Source organism: Arvicola amphibius, chromosome 1 (assembly GCF_903992535.2).
Source record: "Arvicola amphibius chromosome 1, mArvAmp1.2, whole genome shotgun sequence".
NCBI lineage: Eukaryota > Metazoa > Chordata > Mammalia > Rodentia > Cricetidae > Arvicola > Arvicola amphibius.
The window spans coordinates 107299984-107327335 of NC_052047.1; the positions used below are offsets into that span (position 1 = coordinate 107299984).

The window sequence follows — 27352 nt, forward strand, 5'->3', positions numbered from 1 at the left end:
TAAAATAAAGTAATATTAACAAAACCTTAAGTGGCTCGAGGGTGTTGTAATGCTTCTAGAGCATATGGAAACCAAGGGGAGGGACCTCTATGTCAGATCAGTCTGCTCAGTGAAAGGATCCCAAGTCAAATGGATAGCCGAGCCTGGTATCTATTCTAGGAATCTGAAGGTAAAAAACGGGGACCGAGAAGGCTTCTAAGAGTCTCCTAAGGGCTTCCAGCAGTTCCAGTCCGAAAGCCCAGGGCAGTCCCTGGCCAGCGAGCCCCGCACAGCAGTGGCTCATGGTGGCGGCACTGGTCACCGCAAAGTGCATCAGCCAGTCTCCAGCGTCTCCGGGCCGCCCGCAGAGATGGGGCGTGGCAGGGGCGGGATCGGGGCAGGACGACGAGCCCCCTTTTGCTCCGCCCCCCAAGCTTTGACAACACTCCCCGCCGCTGCTGGGGAAATAAGAGGAACAGGAAGGGGAGGAGCTGTCTTGTGGCTGGCTGCTGAACGATCAGTCAACCACAACGAAGGGTAATCGGGTGTCTCCAGCGCTACCCGGGGCCCGAGGGCCAGTGTGGGCCTCGGCCTGTGGGGCCTGGAGGGGTATCCACTCCGGCCTACGAAGTCTAGCAATGCCCCACCACGGAGTGTCATCCGGCCAGGGCCATCTCAGAGCCGGCTGGGAGCAGAGGCTGGAGAGGTCCTTACCGGCACCCAGAGTGAAACTCCTTTGGATGGGGCTCGGCCTGGTGCTGGTGCTGGCATTGTTTGATTCCATGGTTCTCTGGGCTCCTGCCAGAGCTTATCCTCTTCCTGCCCAAGGACATCCCGTCAAATTCAGTGCCAGAGTGCCTCCGCTCCAGAATGACTTCGGGTGGCGGAACCTCACCTGCCCGGCCTGCAAAGTCTTATTCACTGCTCTAAACTACGGGCTGAAGGTGAGCGCTAGAAGGGAGGATTGTGGTGGAATGCTGGGGGCAGGGTGAGGGGCACTGATCTGTCCCGGAGCTCAATATACTCTCGATAGAGGCTGCTTCCTCTGTGTTCACGGCAACCACTTCCCCACTGTGACCTTTACCCCACTATGACCTTTGTAAAATAAGAGTAAAGAACAATGCCTTGAGAAATCCTGGGCTTGAAATGATACCTACCAGACCTGAGCTCAAGAGTGGATAGGTAAGGGCCTGGTGCTGCCTGTCGCAAGGCACTGTGTAGGAGGCACTGAGATCTCTTTATCATGGTGACACTGAGTTCATCCTAGCCCTGATTTAGACATGGAAGCCTGTGGAGTGGTGGCCCGGGTTCACTTGGTTCTATGTCTGACCTCTCGTCTTTGGTTCCTTCCACCACAGCAGGAGCCCAATGTGGCCCGGGTAGGCTCTGTGGCCATCAAGATGTGCAAGATGCTGAACATAGCACCACTAAACGTGTGCCAGTCAGCTGTCCATCTCTTTGAGGGCGATATGGTGGAGGTGTGGAGACGTTCCGTTCTGAGCCCATCTGAAGCTTGTGGCTTGCTTCTGGGTCCTTCCTGTGGGCACTGGGACATCTTTTCAACGTGGAACATCTCTTTGCCATCAGTGCCGAAGCCACTCCCCAAACCACCGAGCCCACCGGCCCCAGGTGCCCCCGTCAGCCGGGTCCTCTTCCTCACTGACTTACACTGGGATCATGACTACCTGGAGGGCACAGATCCTAACTGTGCAGATCCACTCTGTTGCCGCCGGAGCTCTGGGTGGCCTCCCAACTCCAGGGCAGGGGCTGGGTACTGGGGCGAGTACAGCAAGTGTGACCTGCCCCTGCGAACACTGGAGAGCCTGTTGAAAGGGCTGGGCCCTGCTGGCCCTTTTGAGATGGTGTACTGGACAGGAGACATCCCTGCCCATGATGTCTGGCAACAGTCTCGCCAGGACCAGCTGAGGGCCCTGACCACCATCACAGACCTCGTGAGGAAGTTCTTGGGGCCTGTGCCAGTGTATCCTGCTGTAGGCAACCACGAGAGCACTCCTGTCAATGGCTTCCCTCCCCCCTTCATAAAGGGGAACCAGTCTTCACAATGGCTCTATGAAGCAATGGCCAAGGCCTGGGAACCCTGGTTACCAGCTGACGCCCTTCACACCCTCAGGTACTTACAGTCTGTGGAAATTCAGGAAGGGAGAAGAAAGATGGACGGGGGAAAGGAAAGAACTGGGTAAACTCTGTTCTAACAAGTGTCCTCAGCATCTCCCGCCCTCCCTAAGCTGACCTCACCTTCCCTTAAAACTGGGTAAACTCTGTTCTAACAAGTGTCCTCAGCATCTCCTGCCCTTCCTAAGCTGACCCGACCTTCCCTTTCTTATCTCCAGCCACCCTCTTTGAAGTGAGCAGTGCGACCTCACCACACCCCAGCTCGTGTCTGCTTAGGGCGGCTCTCTCTTAAATGAATGCCCCTCCCCTTTAAATATCTTCCATTTTCCTCAACTTGACTAGGCTCATAGCATCTCCCCTCAGAAAGGCCTTTGCTCTTTGCCTTATTTGAATCTCTGTCCCGAATTCCTGGAGCCCTCAGCACTCTGAACCTTCTTTACTGTCAGAGGAGCCCTGTAATTATTGCTGCTTTGGTCTTCAGCTAGGATGGGAGCTCCTGGAGGTGGGGGATGACATCATGTGTGCCTCTTCCTGGCACAGGACCAGGGGTGTAGGACTAGGATTGTCAGAGTAGTGACAGCTCTTGCTTACTTTGTTTCAGAATTGGGGGCTTCTATGCCCTTACCCCACGCCCTGGCCTCCGCCTCATCTCTCTCAATATGAATTTTTGTTCCCGTGAGAACTTTTGGCTCTTGATCAACTCCACAGATCCTGCTGGACAACTCCAGTGGCTGGTAGAAGAGCTTCAGGCCGCTGAGAATCGAGGAGACAAAGTAAGGGGAAGTAATGACCCCGGTTGAGTAGGTGCTGTGGGGGCCAGGGCTTATGGACAGGGACAGGGGAGTGTCACTTCTCTTCCTGGAACTCCAGCTCCCTGGGGTCAATGGTCACCCTGTGATGTCCTTCAGGTAATCAATCTTCTGGCCACTCCGCCTAAGGCTATCTGTTGTTCCTCAAAGCTTTGCTAACTGCCCCTAATTCTCCCTTCAGGTGCATATAATTGGCCACATCCCTCCGGGGCATTGCCTCAAGAGCTGGAGCTGGAATTACTACAAAATTGTAGCCAGGTAAAAAAACTAGAGGTCTGGAGTGTGGAGAAAGAAGGGTTGAAATCCACTCAAGAGCAGAGTGTGGTGGCACACACCTTGAGGCAGAGGCAGATGGATCTCTGTGAGTTCAAGGCCAGTCTGGTCTACAAAGTGAGTTCCAGGACAGCCAGGTCCTTTACACAGGGAAAACAAACCTGTCTGAGGTGGGGGTAAGGGGAGCACTTTCCTCAAGCACCTCAGTCTTCTTCTCCATGGGGCGGAGGAGCTACTTAGCAAGTTGGAGAACAACCACCCTTACTCCCCAGATCTACCCACCCTCATTTCTGCCTCCCTAATGTATGATGTCACTGTGTCTCTGGCCAGGTATGAAAACACTCTGGCTGGTCAGTTTTTCGGCCACACTCATGTGGATGAATTTGAGATCTTCTATGATGAGGAGACTCTGAGCCGGCCGTTAGCTGTAGCCTTCCTGGGGCCCAGTGCTACAACCTATATCAACCTTAATCCTGGTAAGTGAAGCAGAAGGGAACCTTCCTTCCTAAGGCTCATGTGACAGAAAGGGAAGGGTCAAGGCAAAGCAGGTCCTCCCCAGAGTTGCCTTTGTTCCTTTTACCATGTCAACCCTTTCTTGCAGGTTACCGAGTCTACCAAATAGATGGAAACTATCCCGGAAGCTCTCATGTGGTCCTGGACCATGAGACCTACATCCTGAACTTGACCGAGGCCAATGCACCAGCAGCCACACCACACTGGAAGCGCCTCTACAGGGCTCGAGAAACCTACGGACTTCCAGATGCTCTGCCTGCCTCTTGGCACAACCTGGTCTACCGCATGCGGGACAATGAGCAACTTTTCCAGACCTTCTGGTTTCTCTACCATAAGGGCCATCCGCCTTCAGAGCCCTGCGGCACACCCTGCCGCCTGGCCACACTGTGTGCCCAGCTCTCAGCCCGTGCAGACAGCCCTGCTCTTTGCCGCCACTTGATGCCCAATGGGAGCCTCCCAGAGGCCCATAGCTGGTGGTCACGGACCCTGTTGTGCTAGAATTCCAGGGCCCAGAGTGGGGAAAGTTCGTGTATTAGGAAAGGGACACATTCCTAAGCACTGTTGAGTCAACCAGGCAAAAACTTCTGGAGAAGGAGCCCTGTCAGGCCAGGGAGCAAACCTTCTCATAGAGAGCTTGTTTGGCTGGATCTGGGGAGGGTTTGGCTGCCCTGTCTATGCCCAGTGTCTGGATTGCCCCTGAGGCCGATGTCCCCTCAAGGCCACAGAGCTGAGGTCTCCAGTGCTCTAAGGATCCAGACAGGAGCTGTAGCCCTAGGCCTGTGCTACCCTCCCGAGAACCCTGTTGCTACCTGATCTTGCCAGGCTGCTAAAATAAAGAGACTTGAACTCCAGATTCCACTGTCCCAATTTCTTCTTCCCAAACAGGGAGGGCAAAGGGAGCCTGGTAGCATGATCCTGACTGAGGAGTTCATGTGAGCTGGGGAGACACACAGCAGCGCAGACAGACTTTATTAGTGATATCAGTACAGCGGAGGTGCCCGCAGGACAGGGGAGAGGGGATCCATGCCGAGACCAGTCCCCTCCTGCCCTGCTGGGCCTTTGAGGGTGGGACCTGGCTTGGACCAGTTCCTCCTGCTCCACCTCAAACACTGGAGATGGAGAGCCCGGGGCTGGCCTTGCTTCTGGCCCCTCGTGTCATCAGTTCAGTGTAATGACTTCTGTGAAGGAATTCAATTTCTCCCAGCTCCTAGGTAGGGAACCCCAGCTACTGAGGAGGGGCAGCCTGGGGGACGTGAGGCCTAGGAACAGTAGCCAGGGCCCCTAACCCTTGAGTTCCCTGGGGCCCAACACAAGCAGGTGGAGGAAGGATGGGATTTCTTCATGGGGTCTGGGATCCTAGACGTTTGGGCTTGAGGGATCCCCACAATGACTGAACACCCCTGCGGACAGTCCACCCTACGCGTCTGGCAACTGACTCCGCAGGGGGTGCTGGGAGGCAGGAGGTGGAGGTCTGGGAACGAGCATCCAGACACTTCTGATAGCGGAGCTGCAGAGAAGCAAAGGGGCAGTCACTCTCCATCTCAGCCCCTTAAGGTCACACGGCTATCCCACTCCCCTCCCTGCTTACCATGCATGCAGCCTGCACAGCCTCGGAGAGGCTGGCAGCATTGGGCTCGCACCAAAACATGTGGCAGCAGAAGGAGGCTGGGCCGGCAGCCATGATGAATGCAAAGGTGTGCACATCTCTGCCCACAGCCAGGAAGGAGAGGAACCGCACCCGACACTCCCCCAGCACTGCCTCTGTCTGCAGGGAAGGCACCCAGTTAAAAAGGAACACCCAGGCCCTATCCCACTGAAGCACACCCTTATGACAGTTGTCCCCGACTCGACGCCCCTCCACAGCAAAGCTCAGTCACACTTTTTCCTACTCCTACCCTTTACCTGCTGGTGTAAGATGGTGAGAGTGGCGGGGGCCACACTGACGTGACTTGGGGTCCACTGTTCACGGCTACTGGAGGACAGAACTGACTCCAGGGCCCCATTAATCACATCCACCCCTGCAAGACACAGACACAAACATGACAGCTCTGCCTGGCTGCATTCCCATCTCGGCAGCCTGTGTCCTGTCTAGACCTCAGTGACTCCCGACCCTTGCTTTTTCTATCCTGAATCTCCAGCTTGATTTTCTTCACTGACTCTCGCTTCAGTCTCCTAAATGAACACCTCCCCCACCCCGAGCTGTGACTTCCCCATCTGGTACCATGCATATTCAAACATTACTTGGACTCTTTGATACAATAGTGGCTTCCAGTCAACCAAGTTTGTCCTCTCTCTCCAGACCCAAACTTTTTTTTAATCTTTAACTATTTATTTATTGTATTCATTTATTTACTTTATTATGTATTTATGTTCATGGAGGTCAAAGAACAACAGGCAGGAGTCAGCTCTCTCCTTCCACCATGTGGGTCCAGGAGACTGAAACTCAGGCTGTCAGGCCTAAGTGCAAGAGCCTTTACCAGCTGATCCACCTCCAGGCCCTGGTTTTTTATTTGTTTGTTTGTTTGATTGTTTGGGTTGGGTTGTGTGTTGTTTTGTCTGTGAGACAGGGCTTCGCTGTGACTTCAAAACCTGGTCTAGACATGGAGTCCAGGTCAGCCAAAGCTACACAGTGAGCCCTTACCATGAACACAGGAGAGTACTAGCTGGGGAGAGGAAGAGGCAGCACTGGGGCCAGCTGCAGTGGTGCGTGATTACCCAGCACTGTCGAGGCACAGGTAGGCAGATCTCTGTGAGTTTCAGTCAAGCCTGATATACACAGTGAGTTACAGGCCAGTCAGAACTATGTAGAAAGACCCTTTCTCAAAACCAAAATCAAAGAAAAACCAAATACACACACACACACACACACACACACACACACACACACACACACACACACACCAATCAATCAGTAAGTTCAACAGGAGTGGGAGGAGAAGAAGATATGATAATAGAAGGTGAATATAAACAAAATACATTGCATACATGTAATGAAATAACATAGCAAAACTCATTATTATGTATAACTAATATATGCTGATAAAAACATTCAAATATAAAAAGGTCTCTCTGGGAATGGTGGTGCACACCTATAATCTCAGTGCTTCCACAGAAAGAGAATGAACTATACATTCATAGCTACCTTGTCTCAAAAACCAAAATCAAACAATCCCATAATGGTCTCAGCCACTTCAAAGTCCTATAAAATCACAGATGTGGAAGGCAGAGTCAAAAGGTTCGCCACAAGTTCAAGCCCAGTCTTAACTAAACAACTTTCAGTAAGAGCTACTAGTAGAGACAGGTGGTGTGTGTGTGTGTGTGTGTGTGTGTGTGTGTTGGGGGAGGAGGGTGTTTAGATTTGAGGGGAAGGATACCCTGAAGGACATTTACTACTAATAGTCAAGTCCCCAAGGGCTCTTTTCCAGTGTCCACTTTAGTATTCCTGACTACCATCCTAAGTCTCACCTGGGAGGCCTTATCCAGGACATGGAAAAGACACTCTTTTTGTTGTTGTTTTGGGGTTTTTGTTGTTTTTTTACGATATGTTTTGTGTGTGTTTGTGTGTGTATCCCTAGCTGTCTTTGAACTTGCTGGTCCTGAACTCACAGAGATTCACCTGCCTCTACTAGCAACTGCTGGGATCAAAGGTGAGCACCACCACACCTGGTTTCAGAGATAACTCTTATCAAGGTATCTTGTAACTGAGGAAACCCTCTTTCTCCTGTGGATTACGGTCATTTCAAGGACAGAGACCAAATGTGACGGAATTCTGTTTCTCAGTCTGACACAGTTTATTTGCTGAAGGTTTCAGATACACAGGAATGGCATCTGAAAGGCTACACTAAGGCAGCAGGAGCATACATGTGGAAATGGGAAGTCTAATAAGGCAGGAGTGCACAGGAGGATGACGACACAGGAAGGAGCAGATGGGCAGAGTCACGCTGCAAGTCGCCAAAGCAAGGCAGAATGGTGTGATGTCTACGACATTTAAACTGAAGCGATGGGAAATTTCAAAGTTCATGGGGGTGGAAGAATCACCAAAGTCAAATGAAAGAACAAGCGGATGATCTTGGGGTGGAACCTGGCTTCTGAGTCTGTGGTGGGTTGAGGGAGGTGATCTAGAAAAGGCAGCTGGCTGAGTGTGGTGGTATACACCTTTAATTCCAGCTCTTGTGAGGCAGAGGCAGGTGGATCCCTGAGTTCAAGGCCAGCCTGGGATACAAAGAGAGTTCCAAGACAATGAGGACTACACAGAGAAACTGTCTTGGAAAAACGAAAAAGAGGGGGGAAGGAAGAGAAGGAGGGAGGGAAGGAGGGAGGGAGGGAAGAAAGGAAAGGAAAGGAAAGGAAAGGAAAGGAAAGGAAAGGAAAGGTAGTTGAATTTCAATTTCATAGGTCAGGGTTAAAAACCTGCACTCCTATTCCCCTATCCTGCTCATCTCTCCCCTACAGCCGCTGTCATTTTCAGATACACCACGCAGAGTATGCCTCTTTGATGGTCTCTCCTTGCTGGAGTGTAATCCACTCGAATGCCAGACCATGCTCAGTGCTGTTCACTGATAGAACATGATTAGAACAATGCCTGGCACAAGTAAGGTACGCAAGAATAACCTACTGGATAGATGGATGAACCCTGTAGCTTCAGGAAGAGGACACTGTTTTAAAAGGGGGAGGGGATAAAGGGGGAGCACAGGGTTGGCAAGATAAATCAACAGACTTGCCACAGAAGCCTGATGACCTGAGTTTAATGCCCAGAACCCACGTAAAGATGGAAGGAGAGAACTGACTTCTCAAGGTTGTCCTCAGACTTCTATAGGTTAACACGCGCACACACACATGCACACACGCAAGCACATACGCATGCATGCACATTTTTACAGGAGTGTACAGATGAAAAGGAAGAAGTAACCTAAGAACCCACTGGTCCAAAAGCCCTGTCTTTGAAAGGACAGACCCATGGAAGTGACAGGGTAGCCAAGGACAGATTTGGCATTGTGAGGTCCTGTGTACAGCGTCAAATGAAACGGAACAGTAATGAGTGGGGACTGATAACTGGAAGAGCCAAGGTGGGTTAGAAGTTGTGGGTATGAAGAAGGAAACCAAAGACAAGCAAGTCCCCAGGCCACTACCCATTTCTGTTCTCTGAGAACCTGTTTTCACCTCCAGCTCCAATCCTGTTCATTACTCCTTCATTCCTTCTTTCTTCCTTTCCTCTTTTCCTCCTACTTTGGTTTCTTTGGGAAGGAGGGTCTCACTACACAGCCCAAACTAACCTCAAGGTCACAATCCTCTTTACTCTGTCTCTAGAGCTGAGACTGCAGGCATGCACCAGGATGTACCATGACTGCCACCATTCCTTGGAGTCCTCTCTTTGTCTCCTCTCACCTCTTTCCTGGTGTCACTGTCCTGGAAGTGTCCTCTTCCTCCACGCAGACATTAAATACTGGAAGACTACAAAGGTGGCCTAACCTATTTTCCCTTTCACTCTGAGCTGCCCATATTCTGGTGCCATACTTAGATCTGACTGTCTCTAAAACCTAATGATGCCCAAACTTCTATCTCAAGTCCAGATCGCTGCTCTCAGCTATGGACAAGACCAATGAACCTAGCTGCCAACCTGATTCCCACTTAGTTTGTCCAAGGGTACATTGAATTTGGCATATTTAAACTGAACTCACAATCCCATACCTAAACTAACCTCTGACAGTATCTGTTACTTTTAGCTGCTATCCAGTTAGCACTTGGCTATCAAGTCAATGCCAACTACTCCTTAATGACGCCTTTAAGTCATCCGTAATGCCTCTGTCTCTCACCCTATTGACAGTCACCAATGTCTTACACTCCTTTTCAGCCCCACTGTTGTCTAAGATACTCTCAATACCAACTGCCATGAACGTCAAGATCCTCCTGCATTCCCTACATCTTCTTCTATCTGTTCAACATCTTTCTTCATGGTACAACTAAAGCAAGCTTTACTATATTCAAATCTGTCCGAGAACTCTCCTGAACATGTATGGTTTGGGTACGTGTCAAGTGTTTCCCTCAAAGGCCCATGTGTTAAAGCCTCGATCCCCAGCCCATGATGTGTCTGGAAGCTCTGGAACCTTGAAGAGATAGGAAGAGCAAGAGGTCTGTCCCTGAAAGAGACTGTAGAACTTGGTTTCTTCTTCCTTTGTTCCAAGGGTGTGAAGCTTTGCTGTGCCAAGGGCTCCTGTATCATATGCCACTGTCACAGACAAAGCCAAATCATGAGCCAAATAAACTGTTTCTCTTTAGAAGTTGATTACCTCAGGTGTTTTTATATAGTAATGGAAGCTGACCAATGCAAATGGCTCCCTTATCTTGAAGAAAATATTAGTATCCTAAACTAGGGGTCTCTCAGTTTGACCAGTGCACAGCCCTCAGCATAGGCCTGTACAACTATCTCTTAGTGCTTCCCAAGTCCCAGTGCCCCTGCTCTGGACCCTCACACAGTGTCCACTCAGCTGAGCACAAGCTTCCACTGACCTGGCCTGCCTTCATCTAACTTTAACACATTCACTGCTGTTCATATTTCTCAGCTCAGAGGACACTGTCACGAGAAGACTGTTTTCTTTTCTTCCTTTTTTGCAGGAGTGAGGTAGGTCGAGGAGACAGGGTCTTTCTCGGTAGCCCTGGCTGGCCAGGTACTCATTATATAGCTCACCACACTTGTAGAAATCCTGTTTCAGCTTCCCAAGCACTGGGATTACAGATGTCATAGACCTGCCTTCGCAGAAAGTGTTTTCTGGTCAACCAAATCAAGTAAAGGTCTTTGGTTACACCTTGCTACTTAATTTATCATGACATTTGTTTGATTGGTTCCTTATTACTGTACTATAAGCTATGATAAATGCCATGAAAGTTCGGCTGTGGCCATTTTTCCCAGTGCCCAACACAGGGCCTGACATAAGGTTTCAAAGGCAATTGTTAAGTTAATGAACAAACAAATGGCAGGTTCTGTGAAAGCAAGGTCTCCACTCATTTCATTATCTGCAAACAGGTATTACTGTAACCGTTACACGTAGGATTACCAAGAACTAATGAGGGTTGGAGGTTCAACTCAGTGGCAGAATACTTGCTTGTATGCCTGAGGATTTGGGTTTGATCCCCATCACCTTATACACACAATTAAATAAAATACTTTTTAAAAAGCCTTTATGTTTCACAATACCAAAAATCTGTGACAATGATACTTACTGCTTCCTTTGCTGGATGCTCACGGCTCATATTAAGACTGAACCCAGTGCCATGCTAAGGCCACGTGTTTCCAGCAACTCAAATACCTACCTCCCAAGCCCATCAAAGCTTTCCCATGGGATGGGGGTTCAGGGGAGAAACTTTCCCAATGAGCCTAGCTCAGCACTCGTCACGTGATAGCTGTTCACTATCACATGGATGGAAACATGCTCACTGGAGCTGCAGGCAGGTCACAGGGCAGGCGGGGACAGAGCTATAGGGAGATGGGATGAATTCTGAAAGGCAGGAATCTGCCTGCCACACATGACAACGTCCAAGAGAAGAAGCCCCAGGAAGAACAGGGTGGGGACAGAGCTGTAGGACTGAGGGGTGGCCCCTGAGGAAGAGTGCACACATACCAACAGGTTTAGCAACAGGTACATTCCCGAGATAATAGACTTGGAACTTCTGTACCAGCTCATTCTTGGGTGCTGGGAATTCCACTGTGGGGAGAAGAAGAGGGGTCAGCCATTCTAGCCTGCAGCACCAGTGCAGAAGCTAAGCACTTACCCAGCCAAATCCTCGCCCCCACTTCTCCCTGCCTCCTTCTACAGAGGCCCCTCTACTTTAGTAAAGTATCCCATCTCCACGTGCTGTGCCTGCCCAGACACCTGTGCCTCTTCTTGGGTCACCTCACCGTAACTAACAAAGCTGAGCTGGGCCTTGAAAGGCTGTAGTGCTCACCTTGGAAGGGGACATCCACAAGTTTGGAGTGGTCCAGAGAGAGTCCATTTACCAAGCAGCGAGCATTGCGCCGTTCAGACATGATCTGAGGAGTGAATGTGGATAAGGGGATGGAATCTGTCAGAGTTACATCGCCCTGAAGATCCCACCTAGGTACCCGCCAGCTCAGCAACCCTGCCCACACCCCTCTAGAGCAAAGGGGACAGCTAGTCCAGGGAGTGGAGGGCCGTGCCTTGGAGCAGATCTCATGCAGGCTGGTGGCGATATTCTTGGCGGGTGCCTCACAGCGAAACACGTGGCACTTGAGCATCTGGGTCAGCTTATCACGAGCTACGTAGGCAAAGTCCCTGTTGGGGGAGGGTCACTTCAATGTTTCCTAGAACCATCAAGTACCAAGCCTGGCCCCCATTCCGCCCACATCCTCTCTGTCCGTGGCAGCTCCTACAGGGCTTCTGCCCTGGTGTCCTGTAGGTTCTGTCTTAAGGAGCTGTGGAGGACAGATAGGTAAGCATGCTGAGATGGGGGATAATGCCCAGCATAGCAGGTGAGAAGGTACAGGGCACAGTAAGGGGGCCTAGGTGCTTCGAAGCATCAGGTCCAGGCGTGGGAGGGGGCACAGCCAAAGCAGATGGGAGTCAATACCTCTCTCTGGGTCCGGCAGCACAAGAGAGCCAAAGAAGAGATTAGAGGAGAGGATTCTGACTGCTGGGTGGATGAGCCCCCACCCCCACCCCCACCCCACAGACTCTTGTGCCCACCTTCCACTGTCCCGCCCGACGCCCCACACACGGATGCTGACGATGGGCTGGGCGTGAAGCAGCGCCTGGCTCTGTGGCTCCACCAGTTTTAGGGTCTCATCCTCCAGCTGGAGCAGCAGATCCTTTCCCTGCAAGGTCAGGAAGCGGAACTCAGAGGTACCCCAGTGGGAAGGTGGCAGAGACCTGCCAACTCCAGCTCAAGGGATATTAGCCACCACCCGGGAGGAGCAGGGCTTGTTTAACCATGCACTCCGGTAGCCTCACAACCCCTGGGAGACAAGTCCTATCTCCCACATCTCACAACTCCCCACACACTCCCACAGGACCACCACCCCACCAGCTCGGGCCCTCACCTCTCCCCAGCCCCCAGACATTGGGTCATGTAGATTGTTTTTGTGGTAGGAGAGCTGACGGATACAATTGTTAACTGCCACACTGCTGCGTCCCGGGGCCAGCTCCTCCTCGGTCATCTCCACCCAGCCCAGGGAGCGCACGGCGAAACACTGCCAGACACAGAAGACGGTCAGGGTAGATCTGAGATAGAATTGGAGGTCACCCTGGGCAGAGGACAGAGGGGCTCCTTATTTAGAACAGAAAAAAATGGGGTGCATTCTGAACCAAGATGGAAGCTCCACACACAAGGACATGGGCAGAAGAGAAGCCTGCTGATCCAAGCCTTCAGAGCCCCCAGAAGACCCTTGGACCAACTGAGTTAAATACTAAAGGTGTCAGAAGACTGCCCAGCTCAGACACACAGCCCTGTGATGAGACTGGGAAGAGCTGGCTGAGACCACAGACACCCTCACAGCACACCATGGGGGCCTGCTTACAAAATGGGTGTTGGTCTGGGACAAACCTTGATCCCTGGGTTGGCATTTCGTTGGGGTAGCTTCTCCTCCTCTTGGGGCAATGGTTCTGGGCTGGAGGCAGATGAGAACACTTGATGTGGCACCCCTATTTTTGGAGTTGTCCCAATACCCCTTTCACACAGAACCAGCCTACCTCTAGTCCACTGCGCCTGGTGACTCACCTGAGGCTCTGAGCTGGGAAGGGCTCCTCAGGGTCCTTCAGCCCCAACTCCATTGGGGCCTCCTCACTGGGTTCATCCTTTTTCAAAGGAAAAAGGGATCGAGGAATCAGGGCCAAAATGATGTCCTTTTCCAGTCACCCCCACAATGAAGCTAGTCTTTCATTTACCTTCCAAAATTCTCCTTCCTCAAAGCCTTCTTGGTGAGCAAAGCCGGTCCAGGTAAGCTGGAGAGGGGATGGTACAGGGTGGTAGTGTCACCATCCACCTAGCAGCATAGCCCCTTCCACCCCTGGCATGGAACAATAAGCTGCTGAGTCTCACCTGGGATTCCTCTTGTGGGCTGCTCCCCTGTGAAGGTGAGGCCCGGCCTGGGGGCTCCCACTGGGTGGTCCCTGTTGGGATGTGCCAGTAGTAGGTCCCTGAGGTGTCCTGGACCCTCATCCATCCAGCTGGCAGATCGGAATCCGTCTCGAAGGCGTTGGGGTTCCAGAAGGAATCTGCCAGGTAGGAGGCTCAGTGAGGGTCAGCCCACCCAACGAGCAGTCAGTAGATGCCCAGTCCCCTTCCCAAGACCCCATGGCTGAGAAGGGGCCAAGGAAGGGACAGTATAGTCCCTGCTTGCTTGTTGAGTCACCAATGGTGAGCATGGCTCAGACCTCCTCCTGGGCCCTGCTGCTGCCCAATGTGGCCACATGGAGGGAAAGAAGAAAGCAAGGAGGAAAGAAGGTAAGGGAAGGAGGTTTAGTAACCCCAGTTCACCTCCTTATACATCATCATGTGCATATGTCTGGCTATATAAAGGTGCACACACTGACAGTTCCTGTCCATGTGCACATGGAGCCACAATATATGTAAGTCCTACTACACACCTGTGCAGCCATAAATAGTGTACAGCACATAGAAAATTCTGGAAGGTATCACATACAGGTGTACTTGTAAGTTCAGCAGCAATCATAGCATCACCAGTTACATACTCATGTAGAGCTTTGTGTATATGCATACATACATACATACATACATATATACATACATGTATACATACATATGTACATACACACACACGCAGCCCTACCACAAAGATGTGTACATACCACACCACCAAAGCCTCCCAACATATGTGTGAGTACCACACATACAGGTGAGGATACACTCAGACACAATACATTATCAACCCTTGCCACCTCTGTGCAGACACTACACATACACACACACAGACACCCACACACACCCAGGCCCCCCCCCCCCGGGCAGGCAAATATGTCATGCACACACATACAGACTACATATCTGTGATATACACCCTTCCTCTCCTGGATCTAAATCACTCCATCCTGTCACCCAGACTATGTGCCCTCCACCTCTGTTCTCTTTGTCAGCCCCGCCCCACATCAAACCCAGCCCCATGCTGCCCCTCACCTGCACTGTTGTCCTGCAGGATGATGGCCAGGAAGAAATCCTGGGAAAACATGGCGCTTACTCCCTGCCCCTCCTGCCTCCACCCTCCCTCCTCACATCCCCTTCCAGCCCAGCCAGCTGGGCTCACAGCCTGGTGCTGGGCTGCAGAGAAAAGCTCATCCCGCCCCCTTCTCACCAGGGCAAAGCGTCTGCCAGGCAAGATCCTCCTCCGCCTGAAGTTCTCAAGGGAGGGGCCAAGATAACCACACTAGAGAACCTCCTTGGGATGGAGATGGGATGAGAAGAGGGGCTCATGAGACCCCAAGCTCCTCCTATTTCTACTTTCCTTACCCTGGTTCCCCTCCTCGATCCTGAGTCTCCATCCCATCCTCCAGCAGTGACATCAATGGCTCAGTCAGTTTTACAAACACCAGGAGACTCAGCCTCGTGGGAATAGCTCAGCCACCTGGGGCCCTGCAGAACCTATAGTGCTCAACATAAACAGGGTGTGGCTTCCAACCCTCAGGGATCCCTCCCCTATCCAGACCCTATCCAGCACTTTCAACTAAAGGGTGGTCTTTGAGAGCCTGAGCCCTAGCAAGCTTGAGGATTTGAGGCTTCCCAGCACCACCCCCCTCACCTGCCAGGGCCCAGCTAGGCTGCAGCGTCTCCTCGGCAACCGCAGCAGCACCGGGATGGCTGGGAGCGCCCAGACTGCTGACGTGCTTCCCGTTACCAAGGAAACCAGGAATCCTGACTGGTCCAAGAGGCAGCACTGAGGGACAGGCAGTCTTAAGACCCAGGCTACTGGGTACCAAGACACAGAGGGGCTGGGAGTGGGTGTGGCTATGCCAAGGTGTTTCCACACCTGACATGAGTTAGTCAGACAAGGCGCTCCGCCATCCTCAGCCTGCAAATGAGGTAAGTCGGCAGACACCCAATGAAAAGGGGTCCTTTGTGCCCGTCCACCTTCTAGGCAGCCATCACTGTCTCCACCCTCACTATCCCACTCTACTGAGGCTCAGCAAAAGTGTGCTTTCCCCCGACTCCCTTCAGGACTCTGTTGCTAAAACCTTCCAGGAACACCAACCCCAAGGGCCCTTGCCCTCCCCAGACTGCTTCACGGTGGGTCGGGCATTTCTGGAATTGTGGGGAGCAGTTTACGGTTCCCCTGACTGAGTCATGCACACCAATCCATCTGCCATCCCTGTCAGCCCGTGCCTTCCTGCTTCAAAGAGCTTCATCCTTCCGATCTGTCCTGGAGGGGGCAGCTCCTCCCGCCTTGACCATCTGGGAGGCCCTTCTGGAGCTTGGCACATCTCTCTCCAAGCACAACCCAGCCGGGGCCTTTGCTTCCATACATGCGCATTAATTCCACAACCATGCTCTTTCCTTCAGGCACTCACGCGATCCAGATATCATTATGGCCTCCCTCCCTCTCTCCCTTCATTCATCCATGAATGCCTTAGTGGCTTAGGCAGGCAAACTAGTTTGCTCAGGAGACCATGGCTGTGTAGTGCTCCTCCTCCCCTCACCCTGTGCACATCACTACTACAGTCCGACAACCAGCACGCTTTAATGTGGATTACTGCAGAAACCTCTCAACTGGCTTCCTTCTGTCTCCACTACGGACTACAGCCTGAATGGTTCTTAGGAGATGCCAAACTAATCAGGCTCCTCTCCAGTCTAATACTCTTAACTGCTCTCTCATTACCCTCAGGACAGAATCCAAACTCCTCCTCGGGTTTTAGGTGCTGTTAAGAGCCCCTAGTTTTCTACCTCTTAGCCTTGCCTCTGACAACTCCCCAGCTTTCCTCCTCTCTCCTAGGTAATTACTATTACTATTACTAGCTATTACTCAGTCCACCTTCAGACAAGTGTAAAGGGAACTCTCACTGCAGACCCATCTTCCCCGTTCCCTCAGGATGGCAGGGCGCCCTCCTTCTGCTCCTCTACCCACCTGCTTATCATCACTGATTATGGCTGTCTATTTCTGTCTCCTCACCAGTCACTCAGCATTCACAAGTACGGAGAGGGTAAGAACATCTTTGTCCTGTCCTGTCTGTTCTCAGCATTCAGGACAAGGCCTGGCTCAGAGTGTGACTCCAATACAGGTAAGAAATTCATTCATTCATCACCCATTCACACTGCTCACTCAATTCACACAACCCATTCATCACCCATTCACACTATTCACTCAATTCAAACAGTCCATTCATCACCCATTCACACTACTCACTCAGTTCACACAGTCCATTCATCACCCATTCACACTACTCACTCAATTCACATAGTCCAGTCATCGCCAATTCACACTACTCACTCAATTCACAATCCATTCATCACCCATTCACACTGCTCACTCAATTCACACAGTTCATTTAGTCAAAAACTACTTTGTGAAGATCTTAATATGGGGAAAAAACTTTTGTTTTATCCTACCCAATTTTACTTAGCAGAAACCCACAATCTGTGGCTCTCATAAAAGAAGAAACAAGAAGGAACAAGCAGTAGCTGGACCCCTTCTACCCTTGGGACTGGCCTAACACCTCTGGATCCAAAAACCCCTAGACTCCAGGAGTCCCCTCTCACTCCTCCATGGCCTGTTGAGACCACTGGCCGTGCCCAGCACACCCTTAGTCCTTCTGTATTGCTGCCCTCCCACCGCAGAAATCAGAAATGCTGCCACCAGTGATGACAACCAGATCTCTCTTTGGCCAGCGAGTCCTGCCCAGGGTAGCAGAGGAAACCAACTCAGCAGTGAGGCGAGCCTCAAAGAGACACATATGACCTGCACAGCTCTTCTGAAAAGCCAGAATTAGTTACTGACATTTAGAATTTGGAAATCTAACTTTCAGTATGTAAATCTTTTCTCTAAAAATCCAATAAGTAAGTAGCTTGAGTAAAATGAAAGATGCTCCCTTTACAGAGGACAGAGACATTGACCACCAAAAGCCACTAACAGCACACAAGGAGAAACAATTAGACTTTATCTTTGGTAAGGTACCACCTATGAGGTGCCCTCCTTGAAAAACAAAAAAAAACCAAAAAAAAACAAAACAAAACAAAAAGCCACCAAACCAGAATCTGACCAAGGCTCTAGAACTATCTACTAGTTTACACAAAATCCAGAGGAAGAATATGTTCAAAACTACTTGGAGAAAGAAGCTAAAAAGTTTAGATCATGGAAAACTCAAGACAGAAAACATGCTGTGTGTGCAATCAACAGAAAAATAAAACAAAAGTTTATACAAGTTCAGGAAACTTCAAAGTCAGGCATTGTGGCTCACACTATAATCCCAGCACCCAGGAGAGGCAAGAGCATCATCACCAGCTGGAAGCCAACCTGATCTACATAGCGAGTTGTTAGTTCTAGGTATCTAGGATTATAAGATGAGTCCCTAACCAAAACAAATAAATAAATGAATAAACAAAATAAAAGAAAGAGGAAAGGAAAGAAGAGCCAGTAAGATGACTCTTCAGGTAACTGTGTTTGCTGTCAAGCCCGATGACCTGAGTTCAATCCCCTAAACCCACATGTTAGTTTTTATTTTGTTTTTTGGTTTTGTTTTGTTTTGAAACAGGGTTTCTCTGTGTAACAGTCCTGGCTGTCCTGAAACTCACTTTGTAGACCAGGTTGGCCTCAAACTCACAGAGATCCGCCTGCCTCTGCCTCCCACGTCTGGGATTAAAGTTGTGTGCTCAGCAGTGAATAAGGCATTGATACAGCAAGACTAACTATGCAAAGATGACTATAAAAATGGGTGATGAACAGGTCAGGCTGTCATCTCTACTTCTATATGTGCTTGAGAACATTCAGTTAGGCTTTTCAAAGAAAAAAGATAAAGAGCTCAGATATCTGTAATGGATCTTCCAGGCCAGCATCCATTTAGTAGGGTGCAGACACTGTTAGCACCTTGAGAAGTCAAAGTCAGAGTCTGTCTCTCCATCTGCCTTTCCAGGAACAGAACCTAGGTCAAGTATCCTAAGCAAGTGACCTACCATTAACTTATGCCATGCCCCACTGAAGCTTTTCTCAGATCTTTTGGGCTATAGCTACAGCCATAGTAGGGAAATCTCTACTCTGTATAACATTAGCAAATACAGAGTCCCAACTTTATTAAATGGGTCACATTTAGCGATCAATCTTTGTTCTCCAATATCTATCTCCCCAGAAGGAAGCACAAGTTTACTCTCTTTGTCCCCTAACTTTTAGCCAATATTTCACTCCTGAAATGGCACCCTGGCAATGGCCAGCATGGCACTCTGCACAGGGCATGTGGTTCACAAGCAGAAAGCGGGGAGTAGACATGACTATCCCAAGTCCATCTTAGTGCCATGCTGTGCACAGAACTCACTCAGGTCTGGACTCAGAGCTGCTTTAGCTTTTAGCTCTGTTATGATCCAGGACTGTCTGTGACCCTCAGAAAGCTATTACACTTATCGGGGCCTTTTTCTCATCATTTGTATATGGACATAGAAAGAGTATCTATGTCTCGGCGTTATTGTAATTATAAGTACCACAATGCTGACCAGAAGGTCAGTTTCTTTGAAAGTGCTCATCAAAGCAGCTGGTCTACACATCAACCATGACAGCCCACACAATGAATAGATCCACCCTTCACGGCATGCACGACAGACAGACCTATGGCCAAGCACACTCTGACTGAGGCTGCAAGCTCTGCACCTCGTTCTCAGGCTGTCCCTGGCTTCTGCATGACTCCATACCCTCCCATACTGCCACATCTAGCTCCACATGGTACCTGTGTCCTCTGGGGAGCCATAGGACGGGCTGCCCTGTGATAAGGTGGCCCAGCTTGAGTCCTCATCACTGGCTGCACTGTTCCGCATGCCAAATAGGAGGCTAGCGCTCTTGCTATGTTCCCGGGGGCCATCTGTGAGGGCCTGGGGCCCAGAGGGGACTTCCACATTCTCCAGGGGCTCAGGCAGCCCTGGAGGAGAAGACAAGTCCTCCTCCTCCTCTTCTTCCTCCTCGTCTTCATCATCCTCCTCGGCCTCCCCTGCTGCCTTCTCCTCTCCTTCATCTGGTCCCTGTTCCTGGGTGTTGATGATCAGGCCGGGTCCACAAAGCCCTCTGTTGGCTGCATTGTGAGCTGAGAGCTCCAGCTCAGAGTATAGATGAATCAAGCCTTTGGGACCCAAGGGTGCTGTCTCAGCCTCCTGGCTGGCCTCTTCTGCCAAGGTCAAGGTCACATTTCGGTTCTGGTCTCGATGGGCCGTGGCAGCCCTCCGAAGCTGGTTCTGGCCTTCCTTTAACCACTTGGCGTTGGCGGGGCCTGGTTCAGGCACACCACCCTCTCCCATAGCATTGCGAAGGTCCTTGGGTACCACAGCTGTGGCTTGCAGCTTGGCGTTCAGCAGCTGGTTATGGGCAGCGTGCAGGGGCAGGGGGAGGCTGAGTGCAGGGCCTCCGTGGCTGTTAGCATTAATGGCCGATTGGCTCAGGGATGATGGAACAGACATGGCCTTGGCAGATACTGTGAGACAGGGAGGAGAGACCATGTTAAGTAGTCCTGTTTCTGACCCAGTCTTAGATTCTGTTTCTCATCTTCTTGTACTCCGTAGGCCAGCACACACCAATACATGCCCCATGAGTTACATTCCCACCAGACTGCAGCCCCACCCCCACCACAAGCCAGGCCCAGCTCTGCGCTGTCCCTTTCCCTGGTGTTCTGGGGCAGCATAGTAGTGCCTGCTTTCTCCTCATTACCAAAGGCAGGGTGTCTGCACAATGGCTCTCTGTGCATCCCCATGCCCCACTTGACCAGCCGGGGCTTACTGTGCCAGGGACATAGCCAGCACAGGACAGGCTCGTGTGTTTTGGATACTAGACACTGACTATCCCTTCCCTCCTGCCACGGTGCTATCTGGAGCCCCCTGACTGCCAGCCCCCTGTATTATAAATCCTAATACCAGCCATCCCTCAGCCCATTTGACAATAATGACAGGCTAAACAGGACAGATGGGTGTGTAGAGATGGCAATGTCCAGGAGAGCAGGCCACAGAGGAAGGGCCTTCAGCTCCAGTTCTTGGCTATACAGAGCCTTAGTATAGACAGTGTTTGTCTGTAAAATATCTCACCTAGGGCACCAGTCTCTGCTGCCAGTCCTTATAATACCATGGTCCCCTCAGGTGCCTCCAGCCTTTCCAGTCTTTTTGCCCAAGGATCACTTTATCGGAGAGACCTTCCCTATACATCTATTTTTTAATTGCATGCTACCTCTCCCCAGCTTAGTAACCCCACAGTCTTCCCAGACATGAACCATCATCTAGCAAGCTAATTTATCATATGTGTTTGTTTGTTTTCATTTTTTTGAGACAGGAGTTTCTCTGTGTAACAGCCCTGGCTGTCCTGGAACTCACTCTGTAGACCAGGCTAGCCTCGAACTCACTGACATCCACCTGTCTCTGCTTCCCAAGTGCTGGGATTAAAGTGCCGCCTGGCTTCCTCTGTGTTTGTTTACTGACCTCCTGATGGCTAAATTCCATGTTGGTTAGGATTTTGCATTACTTTTGTTGTTGTTTACAATACCACATTCCCAGCCTCTAGTAATATCCTGGCATAGAGCAAGAAGCAGGAGCCTAGTGATTAGCAGTCACCGAGTAAGTGTACAGCCTGCCCTCACATCTCCCCAGACCCCATTTATGCTGTGCTCTGGATCCGCCTGTCTCCGCAGTGGCTTCTGGTACCTCAGTCACAACACTCCTCCAGTCTGCATGTGAAAGGGGACCCCTTGCTTCAGTATCAGCCACTTCTCAGGTGTCTCCCACACACGCCCCGACCAGGTTCTAAGTATGACCTATCCTCAAGGGTCCCTGGACACTCCCCCCCCCACAGCCCAATCAACCCTTTTCACTGTCAGTGACCTGTGCTGGCTATTCTGTGACCCCTGCCTTCCTTGGAACCCCCACACCAGTTCTTCCTCCTTGATCACCTACTACCCAATTCCCCCACTCTTAATTCTTCTCCCTGCGCCTACTGTCACTCTCCCGCACAACAGCGTCACTCGAAGCTCTCTCCTCCCCCTGGACCCTTCCCGGGCAACGGGAACCCACTGCATATCTCTTCCCCCCATCTCCATTCTCTCTTGGCACTCACCTGCCTCGGTCTTCTCTGCTGCCCATATAGAGTGCAGGTGTCACAGTGTACCTGAGCAAGGCCCCCCATCTCTCCAGGCTTGGCCCAGGACCCAGAAACAGGAGTCACCGTTTGCATCTCTACCATTTCTAGCTCCTGAGAATGTAGCACAATGCTAGGAACGTGCATGAAACAAATGAAAAAGGTTTCTGTGCATGTGTGTGCCTCACCTTCACGTTTAACTAACTGTTGTCTGTGCATGTGTGTGCCTCACCTTCACGTTTAACTAACTGTTGGGCTGATTCCTGTGGCTCCACCTGGACTGCAAGCAAACCCATGGTCGCTGGAATCAATGGAGAGGAAAAAATAGGCAGTTCTGTCTCCACCCAGAGCCACAGTAATTTCCCAAAAATGGAAATCACATTGTGTCACTCCCTGGTTGACAAAATTAAAGGGCTCACCACTGACTTTAGGATAAGGTCTGAGCCCAGTTTACAGGATACCTGAGAGGCCGCTGCACCCAACTCAGCCCCTCTCAGCCCCCGTCCCGTCACACCTTATATTCAGCCATATGAAGTACGAGAGGCTCTGGAACACGTCAAACAAAAACCCAAGTCTTTGTTTACACTGCTCCCTCAGCCTGGATTCCTCACCTCCTTGGAAGAACCTCTTCTTGTATTTCAAACCTCTGCTCAGCTGTCAGGGCTCCTAAGCAATCTTCCCTGAATTTTCCTCACCTAAAAAGGACCATCCCCGTCCTGTGTTCCACAACACCCAGTATCACACGCTATGGGAATATATGGCACTCTGTCTCACTCAGAATTACAACATCATCAAGGATAATATGTTGTGTGCCTGCCAGAGTGGCCACTGTGTGGAAGGGAAGGATGGATGAAGGGGACAGACACTGGGGAACTAGAAACCTGGAAGTGTGGAACTGGCTGGGACAGATACCAGGAAAGTCTGCACAGCCATCTTAGGCTTGGGTAGGCAAAGGGATCTTATGGAAGGGGCTGGAAAATAATGAAGGAGCCCTAAAAGGCAGGATGGGACAGGAGTCCCGGTCAGGTGAGGCTCAGGTCTGTGTAAAGAGGGAGGGAAAGAACACTTAAGCCAATACTGCGGCTTAATGACTATCCTGTGGCAGCATCTCGCAGAGACCCCATGCCCCTGGACAGCTCGTGGGACTTCAGGAAGGATGTGTTCTCTGCAGCAGAGGTGGACAAAGCCATGTTTCTAGGTCAAGCTGAGGCTGACTTTCCTGACACTGGGAAGTGTAGTGGAGAGCAGAGGTTTGTGGGTCAGGGAAGAGTCAGGTTGACCTTTGGCTCCAGGGCAAAACGCAGTTGAAGTAAGACTGGGAAAGTGTTGCAAGTGCTGAGTCCTAGCTGTCTAGCCTGAGGCAATATGACCACCACCTTCTTACTTTATGAAAACAAACAAAAAAAAAAAACTACCTAGTTTCTTCAAGAAAACACACAATCCATCTCCTTTCTCACTGGGGTTATCCATAGCTGGGGCATCTCAAAGGATAAAAAAGGGCCAACATGGCTTATTAGGTAAGGGAGCTTGCAAAAAAGTCACAAGACCCAAGTTTGATTCCCAGGACCCACATTGTGGAAGGAGAGAATTCCATAAATTGTCTTCTGGCCTTCATACCTTCACTGTGGTACATGTACACCTATATCCCCCAGACACACACACACATATCCCCCCACACCCATATCCACACACACACCTATAACCCCACAAACACCTATATCCCACCACAATAGGACATGGTCCTCCCTAGGAGGAAGTCACACTCTAGGGAGACACTGTATAATAGGACACAGACATCTAGAACAATTACTGGCACCTATATACACCCTCTTCTTTTTTATTTTAATTATGTTTATTTATGTATTTTGTGTGCAGTCACACCTTCACCACAGCACACATGTAGAGGCCGAAGGACAACTGTCAGGAGTCTGTCTGATTCCTCCACCACATGAGGCCCGAAGAAGGAACTCAGATCATCAGGTCTGGTGGCAAACACTTTCATCTGCTGAGGCCATCTCGCCGGCCCACGAACAGCACTTTTTATTGATGATACAGTGATGGAGGAAGAACAGGACACCATCAGAGCCTGGGACTTCCTGCCTGCGCACCAGTCGGAATTCCCCTTGACCACCCGTCCTCTCCCATTCTCTCTGTCTCCTCTCCAAACTCACAGGAGAAAGGGAAGCCATTTGGGGAATATCCTCAAATATCCAAACTCGGTAAATCTGTTCTCCTTTCTCTTTTTGCCTAAACCAAGTGCTGCACCTACTACTTACATTCTCTCAAGGTAAGAACAAGATAGTTCTTAGCCTGACCTTCCCCTGAGCTCCTCAGTGCTCTTTTCTCCCTGTTCACTATGGCCAGCCTCCTCTTCTCTTCTGGCTTTTCTACCCCTGCTTCACTGTCAGCAAGAGAGGTAACACCTACTAAGGTCAACATGGGCCGGGGCATTTAACCAGTGGAAGCCTAGTCAGCATGTGTACTCTCGGGAGAATTTAACCCCGTGAGCCCCACCCAGTGCTCATTCATAGCTCCCCTGCGCTATATTCCTTGGTTTCTTTCCATGCCTATGGGTACTGTTTCCTTGGCCTGTTAGACTTCCTTGCTTGCTCATCTTCCTCTCACCCATTACAGACTGGGTTTCTTACAGTTTTACTATACCCCTTTCTCTTCCTTGTCCTGTATTCAGTAGAAGTATTCATTCATGTCCACAGATTCAGCTGTCACCTATACAATGATGATTTCCAAATTTCAAGCTCCCTCACCTGAATTCCAGACACGTACAATAAACTCTCTACCCAACAACTCCATCTACCTCTCCCAAAGGTCTCTCAAACTAATACATTCATTTCTGTTTCTCATTCCTATCCCCTTATCTCATCCTCTTTCAGGGACCATGGGATGCAATGACCATCCATTCTGTTGTCCAGTATTGAACAAGCCTAGATCCATGTTTCACCCTTGCTGCTTATAGTAAATTCACTTCTAGACAACGACCTCATTCTGAAAATAAAAATTCTGAACTTATCCACTCTGTAGAACCTCCACTATCAACCGTAATCTGCGCCAAAGTCAATGACCTTCTGGTCAAAATCCTTAGCATTGTCTAAATTGTCCTGTTAGCTTGCCCGTGGCCTTCCTCCCCTCTGGGAGGAACTCTTATAATTGACCTCTCCAACCAAAGCAGCTTTCTTTGATTCCTGGAAGGCATCATGGTCTTTGTTCTACATGCTTTCCCTTCAGCCCATTTCTGGGACTTCATTATACCAACTCCCTCTTTACACTCTAGTCAAACTAAGCAATTCCCCTGCACAACCTTCCCTTGACCCATTCACTCTGACCCCAAGCCAGTCTAGCCGCAGGTCTGTCAAAGCACCGTGCATCTTCCTTCATGTTTACCCCTTTCAATGCCATTCTCCTCTGACTCCTTCACAGACCCTCATTTCTCTATGGACAAGAGCCAGTCTATTCTGTTCTTTGATTACATCCTTAGTGCCTAATGCCATGCCTTGTAAATATCAGGGCCTCAAATCCTATCTGTTGAATGAATAAATGATCAGATGCGTTTTTAAAATGACCATTATGAGTACCATGCTGATAACAGCTGGGGAGGGCAGGCAGTGGGGTGCGATTGGAGCAGTGGGGGGCATCTAGAGTAAGTATGACAAGAGTTGGAATCAAGTGAAATTAACAGACCCAGGAATTACTGAAGTAGTGGGCAACACAGAACCGGGTGAAATTACATGTGGAGGAGGGAGGGAGAGTGTCACTCAGAAAACCAGTGTGAGCAGAACCTGAACTGAAAGGACAGCTGCCATTTTGGGGTCTGAAGGAACAGCAGATATGGAAGTAAGGTACAGGGGGAACAAGAGACGTGAAAATTAATTCACCTTGGAGTCTATAGGTTTGAAATCCCTGTGGGATGATGAAAAGGGTGCCAGAGGCCAGATGGGCATATGTGAGTTTGGATTTCATCAGAGTGGTCTGGGCCAGACAAATAAATCTGGGACTCCACAGCTTATGTATCAAATTTAAAGAGTTGGAAATAGAGGGACTGGTAAGGGAGAAAGGACAAAATGAAAGACCGCAGCTCAGGCCAGAACCCAGGGCCACATATGCGGAGAAGAGAGGAGGAAGAGAGCACCAGAAACTGAGAAGCAGCAGACAGAACCTAGGAAAGAAACCAGGAAAACCTTCAAGGAGACTGAACTGACACAAACCAGCTGAACGCTCCTCAAAGGTAACAGGCTCTCAGCAATGGGTCCATTCAAGTTACATGGAGGGCTCCGGTGACCTTGCCTGGAAGCTCGGGTGGACGTCAGAGACAGAATGGAGTGGATTTTAAAAATGAATGGGAAGTTGGGGGTTCAGAATGCAATAGACAAACAGAGCTCAGAAGAGGCTGGGAATAACCTCTGAAATGGAGGGGGAAAACTGCTCCGAAGAGCACTTAGCCACTGCTAGGCCTCTCTCTCGGGCTGACATGAGAACCTCGCTGGCCCCAGGGCACACCCCTCGGTCGCTGAGGACAACAGAATGCAGCTTGACAGATCCCAGGCCTGGGACTCTAGACTGGAATCAGGCGGCCTGGTTCCTACCCGGCTCCAACTCCCCTTCCCAGCACTAGACCTCCCCTCCCCCACTCTTCCACCGCCCCTCGCTTTGCTCCCCCCACCCCAAGGCATCCTGGAGGATCAAGAAGCAAAGCTATGGGGAGAGGGTCGGTGTGAGTATGGAAGTGAACCCGCGGAGGGTGGTCTGCAGGCCCGCGGTAGGAAGGCGACGCTGGGATGAGGCAGGGGGATCAGGCCTGGTCCGGGGACCTAGACCCTGCGAGGAAGGGGCTGCATGGGCTGCAGGCTGCAGGGGCTGGGGATCCCGCTCCCGGGGCTGTGCCGGGGCAGGGGCAGCTCCTACCTGTGCAGCGAGGCCCCAGGCCCAGGTGGCGAAGGTAGCTCAGGCTACAGGGCTCCCGCTCCGCCGCAGCTTCTCCATCACAACATCCCCCGCCCAGGAGCGCGCAGACCGCGGGGCCGCGCCCCGAGCGGCGGAGTCGCGCACGGGAGGGGGAGGGGCGCCATCTTGGCCGGGGCGGGGCGCGCTTTGCCTCCGCGAGCTGCACTGGCTGCGGCTGCCCCAGCCGCACCCAGCAGACCCTTGGCCCTCTGCGAGCCCTGCGGCCCATGCTTTCAGCTTAGCCCGCATGGCTGCACCCGGCTCCCAGGACCGCTACCCAGCTCTCCCCTTCCATGCCACCAACTCACCTTTCGCGTCCGCGAGGCCCTGGTACTGCACAGACGCCGGGAGACGCTCCTGGAGCTTGGAGCCTGATCCCCACTGGGGCGGTGCTGAGACCGCGGCCGCGTCTCGAGAGGCTGGC

At 51.0% G+C, this 27352-nt stretch overlaps 2 protein-coding genes across 4 annotated transcripts; one reads left to right on the forward strand and one right to left on the reverse strand.

Annotated features, from left to right (window-relative positions):
* The first annotated feature begins 452 nt into the window (after positions 1-452).
* Positions 453-4558, forward strand: Smpd1 (sphingomyelin phosphodiesterase 1). The gene is made up of 6 exons (XM_038333841.1): positions 453-923; positions 1338-2110; positions 2714-2885; positions 3103-3179; positions 3525-3670; positions 3796-4558. The coding sequence occupies exons 1-6, from the start codon at positions 618-620 to the stop codon at positions 4203-4205; spliced, it is 1884 nt and encodes a 627-aa protein (XP_038189769.1). The 5' UTR covers positions 453-617; the 3' UTR covers positions 4206-4558.
* Positions 4559-4714: 156 nt separating this feature from the next.
* Positions 4715-27352, reverse strand: Apbb1 (amyloid beta precursor protein binding family B member 1). Of its 3 annotated transcripts, none has more exons than XM_038331322.1 (14): positions 27237-27352; positions 19595-20329; positions 13758-13933; positions 13604-13660; positions 13437-13513; positions 13263-13326; positions 12760-12909; positions 12407-12534; positions 11881-11995; positions 11649-11733; positions 11324-11407; positions 5610-5725; positions 5296-5472; positions 4715-5214 (listed from the first exon to the last, which is right to left on the reverse strand). In XM_038331322.1, the coding sequence occupies exons 2-14, from the start codon at positions 20313-20315 to the stop codon at positions 5047-5049; spliced, it is 2118 nt and encodes a 705-aa protein (XP_038187250.1). In that variant the 5' UTR covers positions 20316-20329; positions 27237-27352; the 3' UTR covers positions 4715-5046. The 3 variants fall into 3 exon arrangements, with proteins under 3 accessions (XP_038187250.1, XP_038187243.1, XP_038187256.1); XM_038331315.1 differs by lacking the exon at positions 27237-27352 and adding an exon at positions 26890-26974 and having other exon boundaries at positions 4716-5214; XM_038331328.1 differs by lacking the exons at positions 19595-20329; positions 27237-27352 and adding an exon at positions 26890-26972 and having other exon boundaries at positions 4720-5214.

Bases quoted from the DNA above. Each gene is read 5' to 3' on its own strand.
- Smpd1 (XM_038333841.1), top strand. From the start codon at position 618: ATGCCCCACCACGGAGTGTCATCCGGCCAGGGCCATCTCAGAGCCGGC. The intron at 924-1,337 runs GTGAGCGCTAGA...CTTCCACCACAG, and splicing joins CTCTAAACTACGGGCTGAAG to CAGGAGCCCAATGTGGCCCG. The intron at 3,671-3,795 runs GTAAGTGAAGCA...CCTTTCTTGCAG, and splicing joins CTATATCAACCTTAATCCTG to GTTACCGAGTCTACCAAATA.
- Apbb1 (XM_038331322.1), bottom strand. From the start codon at position 20,315: ATGTCTGTTCCATCATCCCTGAGCCAATCGGCCATTAATGCTAACAGC. The intron at 11,408-11,648 runs GTGAGCACTACA...TTCTCCCCACAG, and splicing joins TGTGGATGTCCCCTTCCAAG to TGGAATTCCCAGCACCCAAG. The intron at 5,726-11,323 runs GTATGTGTGCAC...TGTGTCTTGCAG, and splicing joins ACCTGTTGCTAAACCTGTTG to GGGTGGATGTGATTAATGGG.